The sequence below is a fragment of the Rhineura floridana genome, chromosome 17 (genome assembly GCF_030035675.1).
Source record: "Rhineura floridana isolate rRhiFlo1 chromosome 17, rRhiFlo1.hap2, whole genome shotgun sequence".
Taxonomy (NCBI): Eukaryota; Metazoa; Chordata; class Lepidosauria; order Squamata; family Rhineuridae; genus Rhineura; species Rhineura floridana.
Window position 1 is genome coordinate 23,488,261 of NC_084496.1, and position 25,921 is coordinate 23,514,181.

At 44.9% G+C, this 25,921-nt stretch overlaps 1 protein-coding gene across 2 annotated transcripts in view; it reads right to left on the bottom strand.

Moving 5' to 3' along the window:
• TXNDC11 (thioredoxin domain containing 11) overlaps nucleotides 1-25,921 on the bottom strand; it is a 55,913-nt gene that overhangs the window by 2,427 nt on the left and 27,565 nt on the right. Inside the window, exons 6-11 of one of the 2 annotated variants that reach the window (XM_061600239.1) lie at nucleotides 21,367-21,479; nucleotides 18,863-19,063; nucleotides 13,866-14,640; nucleotides 10,796-10,944; nucleotides 8,758-8,867; nucleotides 1,085-1,165 (exon numbers count right to left, since the gene is read on the bottom strand). In XM_061600239.1, the coding sequence (XP_061456223.1) occupies nucleotides 1,085-1,165; nucleotides 8,758-8,867; nucleotides 10,796-10,944; nucleotides 13,866-14,640; nucleotides 18,863-19,063; nucleotides 21,367-21,479 (1,429 nt within the window). Of the gene's footprint in view, nucleotides 1-1,084; nucleotides 1,166-1,303; nucleotides 1,484-8,757; nucleotides 8,868-10,795; nucleotides 10,945-13,865; nucleotides 14,641-18,862; nucleotides 19,064-21,366; nucleotides 21,480-25,921 lie in introns of those variants that run through there. The other variant, XM_061600240.1, reaches the window with a different exon arrangement.

The window sequence follows — 25,921 nt, forward strand, 5'->3', positions numbered from 1 at the left end:
ACAGACAACGGGACCAGTGGTTAACTACGTTATTTTTGTTCAGATGCAATAAAAGCAAAAATTAAATTAATTGACTTGTAGATGAACTACAGCCAGTGTTTTCCCCCTTGAGCGCTCCAGGTTAGAGTGTGTGTGGAAACCCACTGCAGCATGAGCAAAGTATATAACAAGCCTCCAGTTTCTACTTTTGCCCATGGAACAAGAGGAAGGGGATCGTAATGGGTTTGATCCTGCAGTTCAAGTTCTGCAGACCTTGCTTAGAATTTGTTTTTTAAAAAAATAAAGCACAGTGACTAAAAGGCTGAGCCAGGAGGTGTCCGCTTCAGACTTCCTCTCTGCTATGAGGACATAGGACCTCAGGCAGCCACTAACTCTCTGACTCAGCCCCACCCCAAACGCAGTGCGAAGAAAATACTGACCTACTTTACAAGGGTGGTGGTGATGATAAGGATGCCTGGAATAAGGTTGATGGAGCTTCCTCAGTCCTTTATGGCTTAAGTGTTACGAGGAAAGCGATGGCAACAGAAGCAGGTGTCTTGTACAAAACTGAATTAGACTCATTTGCTGCCTATTTCAGGTTATCAGCAATTTAAGCCTAGCCTTTGCAAACCATTGCTCTCTGGAAGAGGCTGACTTGGACTTTGTTTGGGGTGTGTGTGTGTGTATTTTCCATTGAGCAAGTACTGTTAAGCAGTATCTTCTGAGGACTGGCACAAGGCCCACTTCCCTGAATGGAAAGTTAATCATATGTGCCTGTGGAAAACTAACAGGCTATGCCTTTCCATTCTCTTTTTGGCAGGGGTGGGCAGTCTGTGGCTCAAGGCATGTGGGCCTTGGCCTAATTCCAAAAGGTCATTGCAAAAGCCATTTCTCCCTCCCCTGGCAAGCCATTGTTCAGGGAGGGTGAGATAAAAGGGGGGAAGGGAAAGAGGGAAGGGAGGGATCCTGCTCACCACGGGCTCTGGTTGTGCTTGCCACCCCCATGAGCCCTACAACAAGGAACAGGCTGCCCACCCTCACTTTAAGGCAATCATCCATCTAAATAACATCTTTTCATACCCAGACACAGATGAAATGACATTACCGATTATGAGGAAAAAACAGAATGCTGGGTAGGCGGTCGGTCATGAATTCCCAGGGAAGGTCATTCCGTGAAACGTCAATCCTATTTAAAAGAGCAAAACAAAAAGAAATGCACTGATGACAGAGGATCATGTAGAGCACATGCTTTGCATGCAAAAATTCCTAGGTTCAATCCCCAACATCTTCAACAGGGCTGGCGTAAGACGCTTGCCTGAAAACCTGGAGAGTTGCTGTCAGACAATGTAGACCAGGGTGGGTACATTAATATTTTAAATAATACTAAGCAGATGAACCAATGGTGGGATACAGTGTAGAGCGGTTTCCTATGTTCCTTTTTTTAAAAAAACCAACCCTCTTCTTCAATATCAGTCAGTCAACTTTACTGCTTGAGCCATAGGCCCTGCAAATAGAGAAAAAAATGGAAGAACACAGAACTACTTAAGGCATGTGTGCTATACAAAGACAAAATGACTAATAACAAAACTAACCTTAAGATTACACCACATTATTTAAAATCCATTAAGATTTAACCGCTTCAAAAGTTAAGAACCAGTAATGGAGCCAAAACAATTGATGACAGGAATATTAGATCAGAGCCTCCCTATGACAATTTAGTGCATTATCACAAATAATTTGCCAGGGCGAAAAGAGGGACCATATGGCTTTCAAATGTATCTGTGTCAGGCAGAAGATAGAACATGATTAGAATGCAGAAGGTTAAGACAAAATCCAAAAATTTAACTCATGGCTCAGAGTGCAAAGGGCAAAGCAACAGATAACGAGGCAGATCTTCAATCTCTGAAGCTCCACAAATACAGAGGCGTTGAGCCAGAGGGGTCTGTGAGTATCTGCCATCAATCATGGCAATTGGCATAGTCTAAAAATGAACAGCCGTAAAACCTTGCCCGCATTTTGGAGCTGTGAGCTTAATCAGATAGGCAGCCCTTTGATGGTCACACCTACAAAGCCTATACCATTTTGAGAATTTAGAATTGATAATGGCCTGTCTATCTAAGAAAGCACTATGGCCAAAATATATATTCTCAAAGTCTCTCTTTTGAATTCAAAGTAGGTAATGCCTCTGCTAATATACGCTGTGACTGAAGTAGAGTATGGAATCTTGAGGACCAGAATTTGCACTTTAGCTGCTGATCAAAACAGTTTGGGCAACATCTTGGCAGGGGACTCTTTTAAAGTTCTCCAAAAATTAATCAGAGAATAGTTAATATGAGTTCTAATGAAGGGAAGGCCAACCTCTGCCCAATCCATACTGCAGGGGTACCAGGAGGCAAAATTAAAAGTTTTCTCAAGAAACTATTTTGAAGTGCCTCTAATTTGGCTAGTTGAGAGTCATCCCAACCCCAAACAGCTGCACCATATAGAATCTAAGCAACCACTTTACTCTGGGAAAAATTTAAGACATGATCAACTAAACAGCCACCTGCCATACAGAAAAAATCAAGAATAGCTCCAATTGTTCTTTAAAGTTGTTCTTTCGGTTACTTCCACATGTATTTTCCAGGAGAGATTTTCTGTAAACACCGAGATATTTATACTCCTGGCATTGTTTAATCTGATGACCATCAATAACCACTGGAAATGAGAGTGTCTTTTTCCAAACACCATCACCTTTGTTTTAGCATAGTTAATATTCAACTTTTCTTTGTTACAGTACTTGCTAAGCTTAGACAACAGCCTTCTTAGGCCTATGTGAATGACTGATAGTAAAATCATGTCATCCGCATATGATAAGATAAGACACTTTTTTGGACCTGATTGAAAGGGGGGGGGGGAAATCTGGACCAGATAATTTAAAAACTATGACATTTAGGTATAGATTAAAAAATGACTGAGCCTTAAGGCACCCTTGGTTTCTTCCTTTATTAATGGGGAAACCTCTACTCTTACTCTAGTGGTTGTATTAGTGTAGAGTTCCTTGATCAAAAACAAAAGTCATTTCTCAACGTTACTACTGGTACGTTCAGACCACAGTAGGTTTCTGTCAATGGAGTCAAAAGCTGCGGCTAAATCAGCAAAGGTGACATAAAGATGTTTTCTGGGGCCTGCAATGCCCTGTTGGGTGAAAAAATGAAGGGTCAAGCAGTGACCAATGGTGCCTTGTCCTTCTCTGAAACCGGCCTGTTCAGGGCAGATGACACGATTAGAAGACTCCCAGTCCTCCAAGTTAATTAACAAGAATTTGCTATATAATTTGGAATCCAAGAGAAGAATTGGCCGATAGTTACTTGGATCCTGCTTCTCTCCTTTCTTGTAGATAGGAAAGACAATAGACTGTTTCCAACTGTCCGGGAATGTACCTGTACTATTAATTTGGGTCAACACTTTGGCCAGTATTGGGGTGCACCAGTCAGAGAAATACTTACAGATTTCTGGTGGTGACATATCTTCTCCCAGAGCCTTACCCAAAGTGAGAGATATAAGATGATTCTTAATCTCATTTACAGGAATGGGGGGGGGAGGATTGGGGCAAATTAGTTGTTTCAAAAGGAATGATAGTTATTCTTCTCATAAAATGTTCCATAATGTCTGCTGAAATGTGCATACCATTCTCTTGCAGACATTTGCCCAACAATTAAAGAGCTAACTGCACTCATAGCAAAGGAAACAATATCCCAAAACCAAGACTCCTTTTCTAACACAGCTAGACCTAGCTGTTGCCATTGAAGTTTTGCATACTTCTACTTTTTTGGTTTTAAAAGTGCCTTATAAGATGATCACAAAAACACTAGATGCTCAGGGGAGAAATTATCTATCTCTAATGGCCTGGTGAGAACATGTTTTCCTAGCCGTTGTACATTCTTGATCCAGCCATCTGTTGATTATTAATCTATTAGGATTAAACTGTTTATTGCAAATCACCCTTGGTATAAGATTTTGAACAATGGTTTGACAGACATGTTGAGTGTCGTGATTCAGAGGCCATAACTCCTTGACAGAGGAAATTAAAGGTGTTAGCTCTCAAACATCTGAGAGATGGAAGAACACAAATCAGTTGACCAGCATATCCTCTATTCTTCAATATAACAATGTAAATACAACTTAGAAATAAAACAAAAAAGTATGTTGTTACAGGGTACAATTCAGCATGTTGGAGTGGTCTATGGCCCTTCAAAGGCTGAGCAGATACAACAAAGTGAAGACTATGATAGAAGAAAAAAACCTAATCAAGGAACAGAAATGATAGTCCCAAAATATCCTTTTAAAGAGACATGTTTCTGCAGGACTGATACAGTCCCTGTGTTTGTTTCTAAAGGAAATAAATGGATATCACATTTTGTCAAACTTTTTGTTCTTGCTTTGGCCCTGGGAAGGAAGATTTTGTTGAGTGAGGCTCTCAGCAAAAGAAACCCTGCAGCCTCCTTTGTACCATGAGCTTCACAGAGCTTGCCGAAGCTGACTTTCAGTGCAGGGCTATTTTCTGACTGGCTGCAACCACACACTATTAATTTATGTAATAAATGTTTCAGGTTCATCACGAAGAGGGACAATTTGGGGTTTGGCTGCAAACGTGTCTTGCAATTTTAGGAACTTCCTCACACAGAGCCAGCCAAAAGTTAACTATTTGGTTACGAGTCTGCCACATGTGATTGGACATCCCCCACTGATGAGCATCCTCTCCAATGAACAGGACAAGTCATCTTAGTTATGTAAGTCAATTAAGAATTATGCAGTATAAAATTTTATCTTTAAGGACTGGGTGTTTAGCCTTTTGACGGATATTTCATTTTAATAAGAGCTTTGAGTAAGAAGGGTCTTTTAAGCAACACTTTGTATACATTGTTAAGGCCTTTGGCTATATGCAATAAAGTTCTGACTGATTGATTGACAATTTGTGCAGGCAAAGATATGATCTAGGTAGACACTTCAGTGTATTTTCCTTAACGTCGGCAGAGACCAGATGAAAAGTGGCTGCTTCTGCCAAACTGCACTCCCCTCTTCACCACAATTTCCTTCCCATCCTGTCTTTAGCCCATCTGCGATGCCTCGCACACCTGCAAATGAAAGATTACACAATGCTTGTGCCTCCCAAGAGCCTCCAATTACCAGAATCTCAAAGCTGGGAAGGATGTGGGCTGCCAGATCTTTAACAACTGGGGTCGCCATTAAGTGTACCACCTGAAGCATTTGAAACCAGTTCAACTGTATGACACTCAGCTGCTCCTTAATTTGAGTCCCAGAAAGTGGTTTGCCCTTATTACGTAAACCACATAATCAAAAGATTCTGCATTGCTGCCAGTCACTAAAATGTGTATGTTTAGCCCAGTCCACAAACAACAGATGCAACACAAAAGGTATGTGATGGGGGGAAATTCCTGACATTGGCTTTTTGCTCTAGCCCTGTTTCTACTGTTAAGGACAAGCGAGGGGAATATTCTGGCCACAGTGCCACAGGCAAGTCCTCCCATTTCTGTGCTGATTCAGTGTTTTATCATCCCTGTAATGAAGATGAAAATGGATTGTGGCGATTGGTATGCCTCGTAACAGCCACTGATTTGGGATTCCCCAGCTATTCAACTTTGTGCTTCTGATTTGCCGAGTCTAGACATCTTCTTCTGAGGTGCATAAGCATTTATTTATTTTTGGCTCCCAGAGTAGCTGACAGAAATTAACTTCTCCCTACCCTGCCGTGGGCAAAACAGAGTCTAAAAAGACATGACACAAAACTAAAATGGTTATGCAGGGAGGGAGGAAATAAGCAAACTCAGGTACAAGTTCTTAGCTCTGGATGGAATTGCAATGGCTGGTAACATCACTTCAAGGCTAAGCTGCCATCTTCTTCAAATACATATTCCATACCTCCACTGTATAAAGCTGGGGAACTGAAGAGGGAAGGGACAGCTGTTTTCTTTGACTACCCATTACCTTAAAACACAAATCAACAGAATTACGAGGTTTACTACATTCTGCCAAATGTTTCTCTTGCTTAGCAGACCCTAACTCTGCCATTGTCTCCTTCCACCTCAGTAATAGCATGTGTTAGATGCATTTGCTGGCTGGGGCTGATGGATGTTGTAGCCCAAAGAATCGCGAGGCCACTAGGTTGGAGAAGACTGGCATCAACGCTGTTGAATTTTCAGTACCAGCTGAACACCGACCTTTTCTGGCAAGCCTTTGTGAGGGTTCGATTAGCTGGCCTGGGTCTGAAAGTGCCCGTGTCATTATTGTTTTCTTGCCTATGGGCTCTGGTTTTACTGTGGTTGCATTTCTTTTCTTTTTTCTTGCAACTGTACCTCACCCTGATATCACATTGTGATGAAGGGTGAATTAGAAATCGTTTTAAGTAAAATAAAGGCTGCATTTGATACTCTGCCAATAAATGCCTCGCTATCCAGCTCCAGAGGCCTTTATTTGAATACCTAAATCTAGGAGGCATCCAGCCTGTGTTAGCAGAGTAATACCACCTTCCTGCATGTAAAGCAGTCTGTTTCTGCAAAACCATTTCCCTAGCAGAAATGGACATGGAAGTATGAATATCCAGTTTATCACACTGTCTTCCTGCATTACCATTTTAATGTCCTGCTCCTATAAGGTCACATAATGACAGGTATTTCTGCAATGCAAAGAAGAGGAGGACTGGATGGAGGTACTCAAAAGAGCAGTGACTCACGCAGAGATGCAGTGGATGCCTCCTCCGTGAGTGGACGCTTTGAGACTCACTGGAGCTTCTCATGATTAATTCCGTTCTTATGGCACACATTACTAGTCTAAATTCATAAATCTGGGATGCATGACCCTCAGCCACCACTGGAAAAGTCAGAAAGAAATTTAAAAACAAATCTCGTGCCTGGAAACTATGGAAATAACCGGACTTCAAACTAGGAAAAGAAGAAAAGCAATATGCTTACTTTAAGGGCAAGCAGAGAGGAGCTTGCAACAGAATGAACTTGGTAAATTCATGTAAGCAAAAAACTAAAACCAAAAAAGAGAGATGACCTTGTTATTTATCTGGGAAATAAGGTGGGTGAACAAGCTAAACTTCAGGGGGGGGATCAGATCACACATTTAATTAACTGTTGAGCAGTTTCTGAAAGGGCAGAGCTTAAAATATACATCTGTATAATCTGCCCAGCAATCACCCTTGAGTCATATAGCTGTGTGACATGCAATCAAGCCTCAAGAGCTACTCAAGAGGTCGGAAGAATCCCAGGGTCATCCTAACCTCAAGCTCTCAAAGATCCTACCAACTAAGAATGAATTGCCAACAACCTTTTTAATACCAGAGTGATTTCACAGGGCAGGTTGTACAGGGGAGGAGGAAAGATTTGAAGCAGGACAGAGAATACACCAAACTTTGCAGTGGCCAACAGAAACCAACCAGGCACAGTTCAAGGTGTGGTTTGAAAGCCCAGGCAGTCTGGACATTCGTACCAGGAAACTTCTCTCCAGCCTCATCTGGAAAACTGACCAAGAATGCATGCTTGACAATACCAACTTCACTCAGTGGCTCTGTTCGCATGTAACACTAACCCATGGTTTATTCTAACCATAGTTTGTTCAATGCTATGAGTTGTTTCCCCAAAGCTTTGTTGGTTTTCCACAGCTCTTGCCTCAGTAGCTTGTTAAGCATCTGGGTTGGAGTGGCCAAACAAACTACGGCCAAGCAAGGCTGCTGGGTCTGGACATAATGCCAAACCATAGTTAAAACAATCCCAACTAAGCATGGCTTCACATTGTGGTTTGCTGCCACAAAAACAAAACTATGGTAAGCCTACCTGGCTGCATGTGCATGTTAAAACAGACCACGATTGGCTAAGCAAGCCACAACTTAGTGTCATGTGTGAACCAGGCCAATCCAAAGCGATGGGGGCAAAGCAACAGAGATTGACATTGCAGTTTCTTCTTGTTAAAATAACATCATTTATGGGACAATTTCCTCTAGCGCAGCATCGAAATTTGAGCTCCAGCCTCTTGCCCACACACTTGCATGCGCCCAGAGAGATGGCTCAGTTCTCTCCGTTGAATAGCAGCTCCCGCACCACCTTGCTGACCATCCATGCTGTACTAAAAACTGGGTTTGAAACTCAGTCTTGACCGTGTGCATTTTGTTTGGCTTCCAGCTTTTAGGTAAAGAGCTGGAACTGGATGGCTGTAGAATTCTCTCTCTTTTCATATGAGTGCTTCATTATAAGGTTTAGGTTTGGTTTCTGCATAGCAGGCATGGGGAGTCTGTGGCCCTCCAAATGTTGCTGAACTACAACTCCGACAATCTCTGGCCGCTGGCCATGCCTGTTGCAAGTTGTAGTTCGCAACAGTTCGCTGTTCAGACAGCGGCTTAGTAAAACTTCAGAAGCAAATGGGGCTGGTGGATAAGGACTTCCCTGAGTCTGCAGATGAGAGTTCCTTGCTCTACCTAGTTCCTCAAACCCCCTTAAGGCTCACAGAATAAAAAATATCATTCCCTAACTTGCACAACCAATCACAGCCATGGAAAGTTTGGGTTACACTTTGGCTCAGAGCAAACATCAGTCTTCCCCAGCTTGCTGCTGTCTTCCAGATGCTTTGGACTAAAACTCTGGTCAGCCCCAGGCTGGAGCTGATGGGAGTTGTAGTCCAAAACATCTGGAAGGCACCAGGTTGGGGAAGGATGATGTATGTAGTTCCAAGTGCAGCTAAACGTAAGAGAGAGAGAGAAGGGGGGAAATCCTCACTTACCTGGCCACAAGGAAGTTATCAGCAGGCAAAACCCGAGCGAGCTGGATGAAGATGTGATTGAGAGACATGCAGAAGCCACACCACGGGGCGTAATACAACAACAAGATGTCCTGAAAGGCAATTTTGGTGGGGGGGAAAGACAGGTTAGATGTTGGGCTTTTCCTTCACTGAAGCACAGATGTTCTTACCCAATGCTAAAATAGTATTTAAAGGGAGGGGAGAAGGCACACCCCATTTTCCCACATATTTGATAAAGTCAATGGGCAAAGTTCATTAGGGCCTTCCTTGTGTTCTACTTAGGAGTATGCTTGCAGAAGGGAATTCTCACTTCAACTCCCAGACGAATGCTGAGATGTTGGGTAGACAAAAATCTGTCCTTTTGGGGCCCTTCAAGCTACCAGAGGGGGTTAAGGGGCAGCTAAGCTATGTTAAATGATACCAAGTATGTGGCATTAGAGGTTATGTAAGCCACTTCCCTAAGTTGCAACTCTCTGCTTCCCACAGTTGTGCATACCACAGATTTGGAAGTGCCCTGTTGGACAGAGAAATGCGGAGCAACTTTAGCTGCACTTGCAGTGTCTTTCAAGGTCAGACACAAAGCAATACACTGTGACTTCAGAGCCACTTTTTAAGCTGCAGTTCAAGACACTCGGGTGAGAAAGAGCCATGACTGGAGTCACGGGAAGACTGAGCGTGAGAAATATTAGTCACTTACTCCAGGAGAAGCCTCGTGAACTCTAGAGACATTTTGTTGTGATTACAGTTGTGTTCCAACCTCCCTCCTAATTCCTCAGGGCAGCATACAAGTTTCCCTCCTTCCCTTGCAACCAGTTATTATCACAACAACCGTGTGAGGTAGGCTAGGCTGAGCGACTAGCCCAAGGTCACCCAGTGAACTTCATGCCTGGGTGGAGATTCAGTCCTGAGTCTCCACAGTCCCAGTCTGCCACTCTTAACCACTACCCCACATAAGCCCTACGTGGATGTGCTGCTTGCATGTAACCCTTACACACAAGTGTAGACAACTATGCTAAGCAACACCTTCTCCCTGGTATCACCATCACTGCTGGCACTCCAAGTTGTGGAGGGCAACTGTGTGAAGCGGGAACCTCCTCTACCCTGAGTAATCAGGGTTCTACATTGCACGGGAATCTCTACAAACACAAGAGACATATCTCTGGAGGGTGACAGGACTGGTGACCCCAGCGGTGGAGTTTAGTGCGCTTCTCCCCACTTGCTTGTAGGGTTTGCATGCAACCAACATACCCAAAAAGGACTGTAGCCTCTCCTTGTGCAACGACAGGGCACATTACATGTGTTGCTGCGTGTTTGCGTTGCCAAATTTGGTTTAAAGCAGCACAACAGCAGCAGAGAGTAACAGCGGATGTTGAAAGGCGAGTGTGCCAGCGTGTGCGTGCGTTTGCCTAAGAAAGCAGGCTTTTGCCCTGCATCTGCATCACTGAGACTGGAGACTTGGTAAAAATAAGAAAAGCTACTTTATTTATAGAAATACATTGTAGATAGAAAGGCAAACTTAGTTCTAGCTTAACTAAGTTGGAGGCGTAACACCCAGGTGTGGGAGTTGCCCTCATGGCTAGGAGAGAGAGCAGAGACAAAAGGTGTCTCCTCTCTCCTGGACAGTCGGAGAAGAAAGAAGTGGGAAGGGCAGAAGGAGGAGGGGCAGGCAAGCTTCCCTAAAGACGTAACATTCTAATGGCTGGAAGGAAGTCAGTCAGAGCATCACAAGTAAAGGTAAACAAGCCTATCCATCTGGAAGACCCTAACTCTATCTCCCTTCTGGAACATAGACAAAAGAACAAAACAGGAGTTGCTCTTGCCCCACTTCCAACAAGATGGAGCTACTTCCCTTCCCAATTACATTTTAGGACATCTTCAGATGCAGCTGCCATTCCCCAGAATGTGCTCATCTCTTTCAGATGTAAACCAGAGAACCATCCACTGAGGCAGTTGAGAAGCAACCAACCAACCCAACCGCTGGACCCCAGAAAGCATGGATCGTGCACTGTACAAGTGTTACCTTGTCGCTCTTCAACATGACTTTGTGAAACGTATCGGTGAAAATTTCTCTAACGACGTGTTGAGAGTGAATGCGGCTGGGCCTTGTATCACCAACAAGATGCCTTTTTAAAGGACTGTACAAAACGCTGTAGTTTTGAATGAAGGTTTCTAAAAAGTAAAGTCAACATTCAGGAGGTTATTTCGAGTTTCTGGGCATAATGACATGACAAGGAAGCAAGTTTTAGGTCAGAGAAGCAGATCTAGCCTGAATTTTGGCAGGCGTATGTCCATGGGCTCTTTCAGGAGGTCACAGCCCCAAACAGAAATAGGATCCTTTTATCTCCACTGCCTTGATGGGTGTTATATTTTGAGGGCTGGATCCAAGTAAGTTCTACTCAGAGCAGACCCATTGAAATTAATAAACCTGTTAGCCATGCCCATCAAATTCAATGGGTCTACTCTGAGTAGGACTAGCAATGGACACAACCCTGGGCTTTCACCAGCATGGAATTTGGCACTAGAATCAGCACCCTCAGAATCTCAGCTTTATAAGGTACGTTTCTACTCCTTATGATGCCAAGCAAAATGTGATCCAGTGCCTAGTAAAATCTTAAGAGGTCAGAAAGGGGGTGAATCAGAGAGAAGAGTTGCCAAGCACCGTGTAGCACCTCCCTGTAGCTTGCTGGAGACAGCACAGATTATGCAAAATAAGCTGGGACTTTGCTGAAGTCACAGGGTTGAGCTCCTTTGGGCACACTTCCAATGTTGCTTCAAGAAACTGATGCTGTATCTTCTATTATATTAAGAAATTGGGGGGGGGGAGAAACTCGGTGAGTTTATGGGTGAGCATCTGTAGTCTATGCAGCCCCACACAGGGAAGGTGCATTTGATCTTGCCTCATTTGCCCTTGTAACGTGTATACGTTCTAAATTGTTTTTAAAAATGTGTTTTTAAATTTGGATATTTGTTTTTAATGTTTTTAGTTATTGTAAACCGCCCAGAGAGCTTTGGCTATGGGGCAGCATATAAATACAATAAATAAGTAAGAAAAAAGAACTGTTAAGTGTGTGAGAGAGAACGGCACCTGATAAGGAAACCTCTCATCATGTCTGAGCAAGCCCATAGATGTATTGTGGGAGATAACAGCAGGGGCTCTTAAGAATTAAGCATACTCTTGGTAATGTGAGATGCAATTTATTAAAATATCTATACCATATCTTTCTGCCTACGGTTGAGAACCTCCTCTACCCCCACAGGGCATCTAACAATTAAAAATTAGTAAAACAAGACAGTACAACCATTTTTTTTTAAAGGCAAAATTTAACACAATGTAACAGCTCAACATACAAGCGTAGAAAAGATGGACACTAAACTATTACTCAGGCCAAAAGCACAGCCAAAAAGCTGCCTTTTACCTGGCATCTCAACACCACCGAGGAGAAAGCTAAGCAGACTTCCCGAAGCAGAGTTCCAGAGCCTGGGCACCACCATCAGGAAGGCCTCTTTCGAATGCCCACCCAGCACACTTCAAGTGGTAAGATCCAGAGCAAAGCTTTGGATGGATCAAGGATGGGGAACCTGTAACCCTCCAGATGTTGCTGGACTACAACTCCCTTCATCCCTGATCATTGGCTATATGGGCTGGCGCTGACGAGAGTTGGATCCAATAACACCTGGAGGGCAATAGGCTCCCCATCCTTGGTTTAAAAAGCTGTATGTGTAACAGATGCTCCCAGTGCCATCTTGGGCGATGACAGGCGTTTGCGCACGGATGCAAGAGGTAGGCTTATTAAAACAGGCTGTGTACACACCCTACATTTAAAGCACATTCACCCCCTGAGGAATATTGGGAACTGTAGTTTTTTAAAGGGGTGCTGGGAATTGTAGCTCTGTGAGGGGTAAACTTCAGCTCCCGGGATTTGTACAGAGGCGGGGGGGCTGCAATTTAAATGTGCTTTAAACGTATGGTGTGTAGGCCCAGCAGTTCTGGGAAAACAGAATAGCCTCACCAAATGAAAAGGGGGAGCAGGAGAGAGAGCGAAAGAGAGGGAAAAGAAAAGCCTCTGCAAGAGGCAAGACCTCCATGTGGGTTCCCCTGGGCTGCTGAATGTCCTCCCAGAGCAGACTTGCTAGAGCATCTCTCTCATGGCCTTCAGAAAGGGGTGTTAATTTCCATCTTCTTAGAGGCATCAGACAGCTGATGATGAGAAGGGAATTAATCGGTGGCTTCTATGCTGCTGTATTCTCCCATCATGTTAGGGTTAGACTTTTAAAGGGTTATTATAATTTGTTGCAAGCTGGAGGCTGTAACCGACTTGGGTCCCAGGTACTTGAAGGAGTGTCTACTTCCTTACCAATCAATGTATGCTCTAAGGCAGTCTTCCACAACCTGGTGCCTTCCAGATGTTTTGGATAACTCCTATCAGTCCCAGCCAGCATGATGGGTGCTGTAGTTCAAAACATCTTGAGGGCGCCAGGTTGGGGAAGGGTTCTCTTAGATCAGGGGTAGGCAACATGGTACTTGACAGATGTTGCTGGGCTCCAACTGCCATCAGGGCCAATAATCAGGGATGATGGGAGTTGGAGTCCAGCAACATCTGGAGGGCACCACTCTGGCTACCCTTGTCTTAAATCATCTGCTGATGCCCTTCCCCATCGAAACAGGTGGCAACTACAGAAGGTGGCCTTTTTGGCTTGCTGCTCCCATTACGAAATGTCCCTCTTGGGGAGGCTCGCCAGGTATTAAAACTACTTTCTTTTGCGTGCCACCCCCACCCCCCAAATCCATTCAAGCCTTTTAAGTACGTTTTACATACTTTAAAGATTTGTTGACTGCTCTTTTATCAGCTGGATTGTCTTATACCTGTGGTTTTATGTATTTGTATTACTTCTGAAAAACCTTTTAAACCACCCTGGAATCAACTCTTGATGAACAGCAGTATTAAAAGAGAAGGAGAGGCGTAACAGACATATCATTAATTGAACAAGCATTTTAAAATCAACAGCCCAATTTCCATGACTTGGTCATGCTTTTAGCAACCATCACATCTGCATCCAAACTTTGAACTAACAAGGTGTCCATATCGTACCTAGATTAGATTTCAGGAGGGCCTGGTCCTGATCCAGGACGTAGTGTGTCTCTTCCTTGAGGTCCACGATGGCAGCAAACTCCTTCACAGGAGCAGACCTTGATGCTCCCAGCCTCTCTGCATACAACCAGAAGAGATTCGAATCCAGCAGGTATAGATTTAAGGTCTTGTTAGTCCTACAACACAGACCAGTCACATAAGTACCACAGAGGGCGCTTTCCGGGATAAGATTGCTCCTCTCCTCAATGTGAGGAGTAGAACTTTGGGGTTCATCTTTCCATCTCTTTCCATGGGAAGCAAATGCCACCTCCAGAGGATGGACGGCCATCTTCTCGGAGCTGACAAAACTCAGCAGGCCTCTGTTCACCGTCCTACAGCATGCGGTGTAGTAGCTAAAAGGGCTGTAAAAGCTAAGGAAATTGCTGCACAAGGAAACTGTCTTAGACATCACTTGGAAAAAGGTCCGCTCCTTGAGGTAGAAAGAGTCTAAGGCTGCTTCTATCTCTAAGAAGTTACAGTGCAGACCACCGAGACGGCTGGGCCTGACCCCGACTGTCTGGTTGATGCACAGCTCACAGACATTGTGAGTCCGAGAGATGGAGTGCCACTGGGGAGGAAGCACCACGGTGTTGCAGCAAAGGGACTTGGAGACGGTTTCGGCCAGAGGGAGGTGGATGCCAGCCTCTGGGGGGGCACCTCCTTGCAAGCACCCAGAGTCCTCTTCCCCTCTGTGGCTTCTGTTGCAGCTGTTGTATTCTAGAGCCAATTCAGAAATCTAGAAAGAGGGAGGAAAACCTTATGGACATTTCTCCTCATCTTACCAGGTCACCATCAGAATCTCAGAAGCAGGAAGAAAACCAAAGACTGTTTGCAAACTTCCTGCCCTCTCCCTGTACATTTGTCCCAGGAAACCCCCCTTACCATATTCTACTGTGCATCTTTGGTCCACATCACACTCACCAGGCCCACTGGCCTCTTCCATTGCCTTATGTTACAAGCAAGTGCAACCAAAAATCAACGATTGCCTCGATCACCGAGATTGTTTCATGGAGCACTTCTTGTGGCTCCCCATGCCCCTAAGCTTTGGCCAGCCTTTACTTGAGGCCAAGCCTTTAGGGTGTGTCAGGCCCTGTTCTGCGGAACTCCCTACCAATAGCAGTTTAGCAGCAATCCTTTCCTTCTCTTCAATGTCTCCTAAAATCTGTGTTATTCAGACAGGCCTTTGCAATGTGAACTTCCTTTTACCGAATAATGTAGTTAATTGATGTTTTTACTGACCTTATTATAATTTTGTATTCTGCATACCACCTTGCTGTGCTTTCATGAAAGCGTAGTCTATAAATATTCCAATAATTAAGTAAGAAAGCAACCCATTATTTTCTCCACAGCCACACCTTGACGATAGCGGTAGACCAGCCATTCTTCAGTGAATCTAGTGTCATTTACAAATCTTTGAGAAGCTTCCAAGGAATCTCAGGATTCCTTGGAACATAGTTTGAAAACCATTGATCTAGTGCAGCCTTTCCCAACTAATGGGCCACCAGATGTTGTTGGACCACAATTCCCATCTTTCCTGACCATTGGCAATGCTGGCTGAGGCTGATGGGAGTTGTGGTCCAGCAACATCTGGTGGCCTACTAGTTGGGAAAGGCTGATCTAGAGCAACCTCTGTGACAACACAGGATTAACAGCTCACTTAATAGCTCAAGAAGGATGCAGGGTGTGCTTCAGGAAGATGCTTGCCGAGTAAATAGCATCAGTTGACTCAGGCAAGTGAACCAATGTGTACATTACAAGCAAAGTTCCAGCCCTGCCCCCTCCAAAGGCAGTCAGGAGGTAGGACTGAAAAAGGAAGCCCTCGTCTTAGAAAGCTTATGCCACAACAATGCGTTAGCATGTAAGGGGCCACAGATCTGAGTTATTTTTAGGATTTCAGCACGATCCCAGGCTACTGAAATAATAGCCACCTGGCCCTTTAAAACTGTTTTTCTTAGCAAGAGGGGAATACTCAAATCCCATGATTGCGCTGAAGAATGCTCACACAGAGACCAGAAAAATATCTCTGTCCTACTTTCAGTTCACAGCGTGTAGCAATTCCTGTTGGTTCTCTTGAGTTTGTCCATTTCAAAGTTGTTCTACCACGTTCATTTTTAAACGTTTGCAAAAAATGTAGGTTAAGCCTCAATGAAGTACTTCAGGCATACCCTATGTGATGTCTGACCTGTGTATCTGAACATCCAACCACCCTGGATGGTGTTACCTGGAAGAACTGCTGTTTGAGAAACAGAGGCCACAATCAACAATTATGTGATATGAATCTCTTTGCTCACTCTTCATCTAACACGTGACGCAAGACACTGCACTACGATGCGAGGAAAGGGCAGGGTGACGCACACTCACAACGTCGTTGCATCCTATGTTGATCGTTTTTAGAATGAAGTAAAAAAGATGTGGAGGGATGGCAGTTCCAAGTCTCCTTATAACATTTTGTTTACCCCTGATAAAATCTATGCTGTGAAACAAGGTCTGAGGGAGGAATCATCCCAAGCCAGCCTACACAGAGGGATGTGCAAGACCTTTTGAGCTGTGCTGGCAAAGATGCTGGAACGGACAGTTTCTTGCCGAGCGGCTGCCTGGGAGGCAAAGCTCTCCCCAACCCAGAAGAAAAAAGAATTAAACAACCCATCGCTCATTGTAGTAAACAAGTTACATAAGATGCCCCCCCTGAAAGTGAATCCAGCCCTGCAACCCAGCTGGATTCATCTTTGGCCAGGAGAAGCACTTGATCTTCTTAAGAACATTATTAGGTTAGGGCAGGCTTTATTCTTAAAAGTTTTTTTTTAAGATACACAAGTTACTCCCACACCTGTAAACACAGGGAAGCATGCGGCACAGATGAGGAATCTGTGGCCCTCTAGACAGTGCTGGACTCCCATCAGGTCCAGCAAGCATGGCCTATGGTCAGGGATGATGGGAACTGTAGTCCGATACTGTCTATAGAGCCACAGGTTCCCCATCCTTGGCATATGGAGTGAAACGGCATCGTAATGGATTTGGTCCCCTAAGAGTCCTGTGAAATTTTGTAAGCCTGTTGTGCATCTGAGGCAGACAAGAAAAGACGCACATTTTCCACCAGACTTGTCCATAGCTTCTCACTTGAAGAGAGCTACGGCTGCCTCTAAGGAACCCAGGAAGAGAGCCTGCTCTTTTGTTTGTTCGCTTCAGACTGCTGATGCACCACAAATGACTTCTGGTGGTCCATGAGGGCAGGCTGGACAGTAACGATTCTATTTACATCCCACCTTTCCTTCAAGGAGCTCAAGGCAGTGTACATGGTTCTTCCTTCCCCACATTATCCTCACAGCAGCCCTGTGAGGAAGGTAAGGCTGAAAGGTAGACACTGCCCCCCAAGGTCAGCTGCTGAACTTAAGCTGCCTCATTCAGCAAAAGGTGCCTCAGTTGAAAAAGGGGAAAAAAATGCCACGGCCACCATCCATTTGTAGCTCCTCTCCTTGGGGATGATCAGCACCACCTAAGCAGGTGCTGAAGCAGGACCTCCAGGAAAGAGGCAAGCCGTCATTTCTAACCAGCCCTGACAGCTTCGCTCCTCTCTCCCTTATTTCAGAAAGCCAATTAAACCAATGTCAGTGTCAGCAGTGCTAAGGGCAGCAGAACTGAGCGAGCAGAGGATGAAATGGGAACAAGAAAAACGCGGGAGTCCTTGTTCCAATTCTGAGGCTGACCTACCACCAAAACTTTGCAAAATCAATTCAGCTTCCCCCCTCCCCTTTAAAGCCCCTTCTCCAAAACAACGTGGTCGCTGCTCTTCTTGTGTCTGCAGGAGTGTGATGTAAAGGAATTTGTTTTGGGGACAACCAATATAATCTGAGGGCAAAAAGCAGTTGCTTATCTTTGATCACAGTAAAACAAAGACACTTGTGTTTGAACTGAAGTTCACCGACCAGCCTGGGAATTTTTTTCTGACGCTGGGCCTCATCCCCGCAACACAAGAAGGGGCACCTTAAATGCATTTGTTTTGGCTCTCTCCTGCTAATTGAGATAAGTCTCTCTGCCCCAGCTAACACTTTCCCCAGACGCTCCCACGTTTGCTTCATAAGGATATCCTGAAATAAGGGCCGGGACCATCTTCTGCACACTGGCCCCACTGAAGAAGACACAACATATCCTCCAGCTACATTCATAAAGCAAGATATCAGGGCAAGGCCTGGTTCAGAGCTTCTTCTATTCACACTGGAGTTGGGAACCTGAAGCTCGCGTCGAGCCCCGTTTTGTGCCACAAAAGCCTGTGTGTGTTATGTGTATGAGCGAACTATTCCCCCATGTCTCTTTCATTGCATATGAACATTCAAAGCTGTCTTACACTGAGTCAGGCAATTTGTCTTTCTAGCACAGTCTTGTCTCCTCTGATATAGCTCTTCAGCACCTTAAATGGGTAAATGTCATTCCCATCGCTTGCTGCTGGTTCTTTTAAACTGGAGATGCCAAGGATTAAACCTGTGCCCTTCGGCAGGCAAAGCTCTCCCATTTAGATACAGACCTACTTTCCACTCTATTATATCCATCATAAGCGGGGTGTGTGGTTTCCAAGCAGCATCTCACCTCTTCAAAGCACTGCTCTTATAAGATTCAGGGCAGGCAAAAGAAAGTACTTCTTCATACAGCACATGGTTGAACGATGGAATGCGCTCCAACAAGATGTTGTGGTGGCTACCAACATGGATGGCTTTAAAGGTGGATTAGGCAAATTCATGGAGGATAAGACTATCAATGGCCACAAGCTATGACAGCTGTGTTCTCCCTCTACTGCTGGAGGCACTATGCCTCTGGAAGTCTGTTGCTGGCAGCCACAGGAGGGGAGAGTGCAGTTGCGCTCAGGTCCTGCTTGTGGGCTTCCCATGAGGGCATCTGCTTGGCCACTGTGAGAGCAGGAAGCTGGGCTAGATCCTGCAGGGATTTTCTTATGTTCTTATGCTCACCTCATCTACAAGGGGATGACTGTCTGCTAAGGGGTCAAAAGGGAGGAACAGGAACAGTGCTGGTCCCTTCTTCAGCTCGTTGTTCAGCAAAAGACTTTTCCCCCCATGGGGTCTCAGCCAGCGGATAAATGTCTCACGATTCTCCAGGGCCCACTTCCAAACATTTTCAGCTGTGTAGTTCATGGCTTCATGTGGGTAGAGCTGGAGAGAAAGAGAAGAGTGTTTGTTCCAGCTTTTGTTATCAAATACACAAGCAACTTGATTTGCCATCAAGAGTGGCAGACAGAGACTCATTGCACACTTTGGTTAGGGAGGACATAAGTTCTCACGTTCTTGGCTGCTTAACCATCAGAACTTTGCTTGCCGAGACACTGAGAAAGCCCCAGCAACGCACGCAGAACGAGCTGAGCCACGACACCGCAAGGGAAGCAGCCCTGGGAGGACGTTCTCTCCCTACAGACGAAGGTTGTGATTCAGGAGTGAGGAACCTTTTCCAGCCTGAAGGCCACATCCCTTTCTAGGCAATTTTCTGAGGGCCACATGCCATTGGTGGGTGGTGCCAGGAACGAAAGTGGGTAGGAGCAACAAATGATAGTTTACTTGCACATCCCTCTCTCCATCCAGGCAAGCGAGAAGTAGTATCAGAGTTCAAAAATACATTCTAGCCAGGCAAAACCACTCAAGGAGGGCCCAAAGGAGCATCGCTGAGGGGTGTGGCTGGATCGGAGGGGTGGTCCCAGGGCCAGACAGGGAGGTCTGGAGGGGCTGCATTTGGGGCCCTCGCTGGAAGCTCCCCAACCCTGATATTACTCAAGGAACTGGACATTTTCTCCTAACATGATTGGGGAAAAAAGCTACTGAAACAAAGCTGTTGCTGCGTGCAGCACAGTTACAGAGTGGAAAGGGGAGGCAGAATGGTTGCCACAACTAACAGGGATAATTTTTTGCTCCAGTTTTGCTCAAGAGATTCTTCCTAAGTTAGAAAGGAGGGTGAATCTGGTGCCAACATTGCAATCTAAAACACTTTTACCCACCAAGGCATTTCAACAGATTTGTTTCAGCAAATGTCAGCCTGATATTTAAGGTTTTATCGGCTGCTTTTATCACTATTCATGTCTTTTATGGTACTGATTTTATAATTGTATAGAAATGTTTTAATAATTTTTTTTTAAAAAAAACCCTAAATGGAACCATGCATTTTTATGTTCAGCTGCCTATGCGCAATACTGGTTTTGAAAAAGGGTAGTAACTGCCCTTCCACACTACACTTGGGATGGGCTTTTATATATAAAAGATGGAACCATTTTCTCTTGGCGTGGTTTAGGATTTTGTTTTTTCCTGCAATCAGTAATGTTGCTTATGTGATCCTGAAGATATGGTACAGTTTTGTTTCCTTAGCCAGCATGTGATCCTTTGATGACAATTTACTGAAAAATGGATTATTTTCCAAGAGGTTGAGCTTCTATTTTACCTGGCCCCACATTCTCAGGGCCAGTAGGCTTCTCTCTGTTTTATAAAGCTTATGTTGGCACGAATCATCTGTTCTACCCACCCCAGCTTGAGCGAACCTGGAGATAAAAGCAAGAGGGCAAATGACTAGGGAGCAAATTGTACTCAAGGAGTTTGCTCATGGCACAGATACATTTCAGCAACATGGAATTTTGCTTACCTGAAATCAAAGGCAAGGAAACAAACAAACAAATATACATCATCTTCCAGACCATTCGTTAAATTATTTGGCATAAAAGAAGAAAACTGTTTCAGCAACTCTGCAAACAAAACAATGCTGACCTTGGCTGTTATTATATAAGCAGGCTAATTTCCTTTATTAGACTCTGCCTCTCTCCCCTCCCCTCTGGCATGCACTTGGTTGTCCGACTGCTCATTGTTCTGAGCCCTGGAGCGTCTGCCTGCCAATGCAGTGGCAGATAACTGCATCTGGGCCTGACTGCTACACCACTGCTTTACAATGTAGCAGCTAATTTTGAAGGCAAAGGGGTGCTGGGGCTAAAGCCTCTTTCAGATTAAACACATGTGCCAGGTGCCAGTTCTTCACACCCAAACACGTATGTGTCGATTGTACTGACAGATTGGCCCTCATTGGCTTAGTACAGGTCAGGAGTGGGGAACCTCAGGCCCAGGAGAGGGGGGAAATGTGGCCCTCCAGGCCTCTTTATTTGACCCCTGGGACTCTCCCCATACCCGTCTCCTTACTGGTCCTGCACTCCACCCTCAATGAGTGCTTTTGCCTGGCTAGAATATGTCTTTGAACTGTGACAATGTTTTCCTGGATGCAGGGTGGAGGGGTGCCTGCAGGCTGCAGAAACCTCTAACCTCCTGTACAATGATAAGAGCCACATCCATTGCTCCACCCACTTTTGTCTTTTGCCCAGCACTCTTGGTGTGTGGCCCTCGGAAGGCTGCCCACAAGGAAATGTGGCCCTGAGGCTGAAAAAAGCCTGTCATCCCTGATACAGGTACACACGTGAAAATGCACTACTCACAAGAGATGCGTTGACACGCCTGTGCAAATAGACACTGCCGGAACTGGTCAGTGGGATTTCCTTTGCAATCAGCCTGTCTGTGATCACTCCAAAGTGGATTGTTCCAAGGTAATCTGAAAAAACACATTTGGAGCCTTGAGGATAGGAAGGAGAGTCCTAGCTATTATTAAAATGTAGCCTCCTTTTTCCAGAAGCAAAGGCACGCTGCTGGAAGAGAGGACTCTGGAAAAGAAACACACAAAGCTCAGCTTTCTGCCATTTTACACAGGAAATATGAGCAACATCCTCATTTTAATCTACCCTTGCCACATGTGGGTATAATATTTTAGGGTTAAAATTCTATCTGTTCTTGCAGTTTAAGAAAAAATGATTATGCAACAGGACTTCTGTTGAAAAACACACTACTAAACTTGCAAAATAAACAAAAACTCCTCCAATCTATTGGAGGAAGCTGGAGAAAGCTGTGGGCCTTAATCATAAGCAAGAAAAAATGCTTTCTGGAGTTGGCGTTTTGGTCCTTCGCCCTTTGCTTTGGGGGCTTGAAGAAGGGGCCTGCAAAAATGTCAAAGAAGAAAGCCATTCTCAGAATTAATAAAAATAAGGTGAAGCAGGAGGCACCAATTCAGGCAATATCAGACAAAGGCTCTCTCTGCCATCTGAAAAACAAATGTCCTTTCAGGCGGTGATCTTGTTGTAAATGAGTCATGTATTTCAACAGGTGGAGAAACTGTGGGTGAAAATAAGAGGTCCTAATATGGCAAACAGCCCACCAGCTCTGCTCTTTCAGAGACAGTAATGAAAAACAAAGGGAATCTGATGCCTTTCCACTTATCACAAAATGAGTTCCTGCCGTCCACAGCTTTGCCCCCACACCACATCATTTCGAAACTAAAGCATTAGCTTGAATGAAATGATGTTCAGGAGAGTGAAACCGTATTTGCTCACACTCATTCCTTGGTAGTCTTGCTCTCCTATTCCTCCTCTTGCTGTTGAAATTTAGGTGGAGGATATCAGGCCACAGGCCACATTCTGGCTCTTAGAACTTTTCACAGGCTACATCCTCTCTTCCCAGGCCATAGCCCTCACTAGACCTACCTCACATACCACTTTTTTCCCCCTGGCTGGAAAATGCCCTTGAACTTTGATAATGCCTCTTCCTTGTCTAGATTGATTGATTGAGTTTATTTATATGCCGCCTTTCCACAGTGAGTGGTGCCCAAAGCGGCTTACAACAAGCATTCAAAATATCAAAATGCAAAACATTGAGGTCGGGGAAAGAAGTCAGTTTAGATGGAGGATAGATGTGGTGTGTGTTGAATGCAGCCTGCTTTTACAAAGGTAGACTTTACCTTTGCTGCTCTGCCCACTTTTGCTCCTGGCCCTGTCTCCACTGGCACGTGGCCCTCAGGAGGTTGTCCAGAAGGGACTGTTTGAAAAAGACTCCCATCCCTGGTTCGTAATCTCCTCAGTGTAGGGCCCTGGATTTTGCTGTATAACAAAAGTGGAGAACCTTTTGCCCTCCAGATGTTACTGAACTATATCAGCCCCAGCAAGCATGACCTATGCCCGGGGATTATGGGAGCTGTCATTCAGCAACATCTGGAGAGCCAAAGGTTCTCCACCCCTGCTCTGTAAAGTGATACAAACTTGGAGGGATAAATGACACAGGCGGCACCTGAAGATACAGGGCCTCATCAAGTCTCCAGCACAGAGCTAGAAACTAAGAAGATGATATACAACATTATGCCTGTCAAAACACAGTGGAATTTGTCATGAGAAGAACCAAACCATCCTGAACCCATGGGACGCATAACATTTAAAAATGCAGAGAAGAGTTAAGGCTGTTGCATTCTCTGTGTGGGTCTTGACTCAAAGAACAAGAATCTATCGAAATTAAATCTAATGAGAAGTGAAAGCTCAACTCTTAGCTAGGCTGTGGAATAGGACTCATTAAAGAAAAGGTGATGGCTGATGCAGTTAGCCAGTGGATGTGCGTTGCCAGATCTATGCTGTCCTGTGCTCACATCTGCAAGGCTCACCTGTTCTCCTTTCCTTAAGAGCACAAGAAGGGACTGGCTAAATCGGGCCACAATCCAGACAGTTAGATTCCTCTGGGTGCTCACAAGCAGAGCAGGAAGGGGATGGGATGGGGGAGAGGCTGTGCAGTAGAGCACATACTCTGCACTGTATACAAGTTCAATCCCTGGCATCTCCAGTTTGGAGAAAGGGCTGTCGCTCAGAGGCAGAGCACATGCTTGGCATGCGTAAGTCCACAGGCTTAACCCCCGGCATCTGCAGGTGGGGCTGAGAAAAAAGCCTGCCGGAAACCCTGGAGAGCCACTGCCAGTCAGTGTAGAAAGCACAGAGCTAGATAGGCCTAGGGTCCAGCCTCTGTTCTGGCTTTTCCATATGGCTCGCCCCATTACCCAATACTGAAAGGCAGACCTCCTCTGGAGAGAGATCCCATTTAGCCACCTAATTCTTTTTAAGAGCCTGGTTGCTGGATCAAAACAGAAGCCCATCTAGTCCCCAGGATTTGGAATTCCAAGGGCAGCCAGCCAGATGCCCCAAGGAAGTTCGGCAGCAAGGAAAGATGGCAACAGCCCTCCCCTGTTGGTTTTCAGAGGTGTAAACTTCTACCATGCAGCCAGGAAGGGGTCAGAGAAATATATCTGGCAATCTCTTAATATGCAGGAAAAGCAATAGTCTACCGATGCAATCCCATATTGGTCAGGAGTCCTGGAGTACCCCTGATGGACTCTAAATGTGGGGAACTGTCCATTTCCCCAGGCTGGAGCTTGGGAGAGAACTGTTACTTCAGTAGTGTTGACTTGGCAACTTACATAGGAGCTGGAGGCGCTACCCCTTCCTGGCTCTCAGTAATCTAGCCAATTACTTCCATGCACTTCCTTGTCCTCCTAAATATCCTCACGTGCAGCTGGCCAGGCTCTTCATCAATAGACCTGAAGCTCCTGCCTGGCTTGCTGCCTCCTCTGCTCCTGGAGGAGATGGGAAGGGTCTGAGACATGACAGGAACCCAGGCAGCTGGCACAGGGAAGTTCACTCCTGGGGGCAGGGGTGTTCAGACCCAACAACTCTTCAAGGCTGCTGGCAGAGGAGAGATCTGCTGGAGGGCCCTGCACCAATTGCTCTTCCTATGAGAAGCCAACTCTACACTATCCCTTCACTATCCCTGATTTGTGCCCAATGTTGTGGCTGAATAGAATGGAAAGGCCCTGACAGCTGAAAACGTGGTGCTTGGTGGAACATTTTCCTCCTTGGCTAGGCAGTGTGGAATACCTTGCAGTTGAATTAAAATCCCACAAGGAGTTTTGCAGGAAGACTCTCAACATACTCATGACCCTTTACTCAAGTTCCACATGGATGCTTGACATACACTGTTGTGCTTGAAAGCATTGTTTCCAAAGCCCTCCAACAGCCTGAGAACTACACAGGAAGAGGCCCGTCAAGTGGGAAGGAGATGGGTTTACGTCAATTGTGTAGCCAAAACATATCTGTGACTTTCCCCGAGCTAGTCTGTGATCCTTTCCATGTTATTTTTCCAGATTCAAGAATATCCACAACAAAATTCCATTGCTGTTACCATTAAATGGAACATCCTTGATTGGAGGAAGTCTATATCTGAATAGCAAACACTGGGAACTGTGAACAGGGGAGAGCTGTTGTTGTCACACTCTCCTGGTGGGCTTCTTGGAGGCCTTCGACCGTCTATTGTTAGAAAAATCTGCTATCTTTTCGGCGCCTTTTGAAGACTTTCCTCTTTCAACAAGCCTTTTAAGTTGAGACCTATCCCAGTCTGCATCTGTGTCAGAATTGTTTAATATGTTTTTTTTTTAATAATGTGTTAAACCGTTTTTAAGGTTGTTTTTTTAAATGTTTTTAATGCTGTTTTGTTTTAATGTATTTTAAGATCTGTTTTTATGATGTTTTAAAGTGTTTTAGTGCTTTGTTTGCCGCCCTGGGCTCCTGCTGGGAGGAAGGGCGCGATACAAATTAAATAAATAATAAATAAATAATAAATAAAAATAGTTTGCTCAGTCTCACCCAGCAGTGCTCTCCTTATGCTAAATCAGGCTTCCTCAACCTGGTGCCTTCCAGATGTTGTTGGACTACAACTCCCATCATCTCTAACTACTGGCGTGCTTCTTTGGGCAGATGGGAGTTAGAGTCCAACAATAACTGGAGGAAATCAGGCTGAAGAAGCATGCACTAAATTGTAATGTGGAAAGAAGCTCTGACTTGCAACAGAAAGCCTGGAATGGAAACCACACAATAATAGAAAGATAAGCCAGTGTGTTCCTGAAGAGAAGGAGGGCACTTTCTTTTAAAAGGATACACTGGGCTATAAAGAGGAGAAGCTTTCTAAGCAGTAAGATACTTCCTGGCTCGGGGAAAAAATTCCAAGTGTTTAATGTTTTTCATAAAGTGTCTGTGCCTGAGGAAACACTGCAGGTAATTCCACATTGAACCAGACATGAAAAGGAAGCCTGCCTGACAGCAACAGCCTCTCCTTTGAAGAAGCTCCACCTATCAC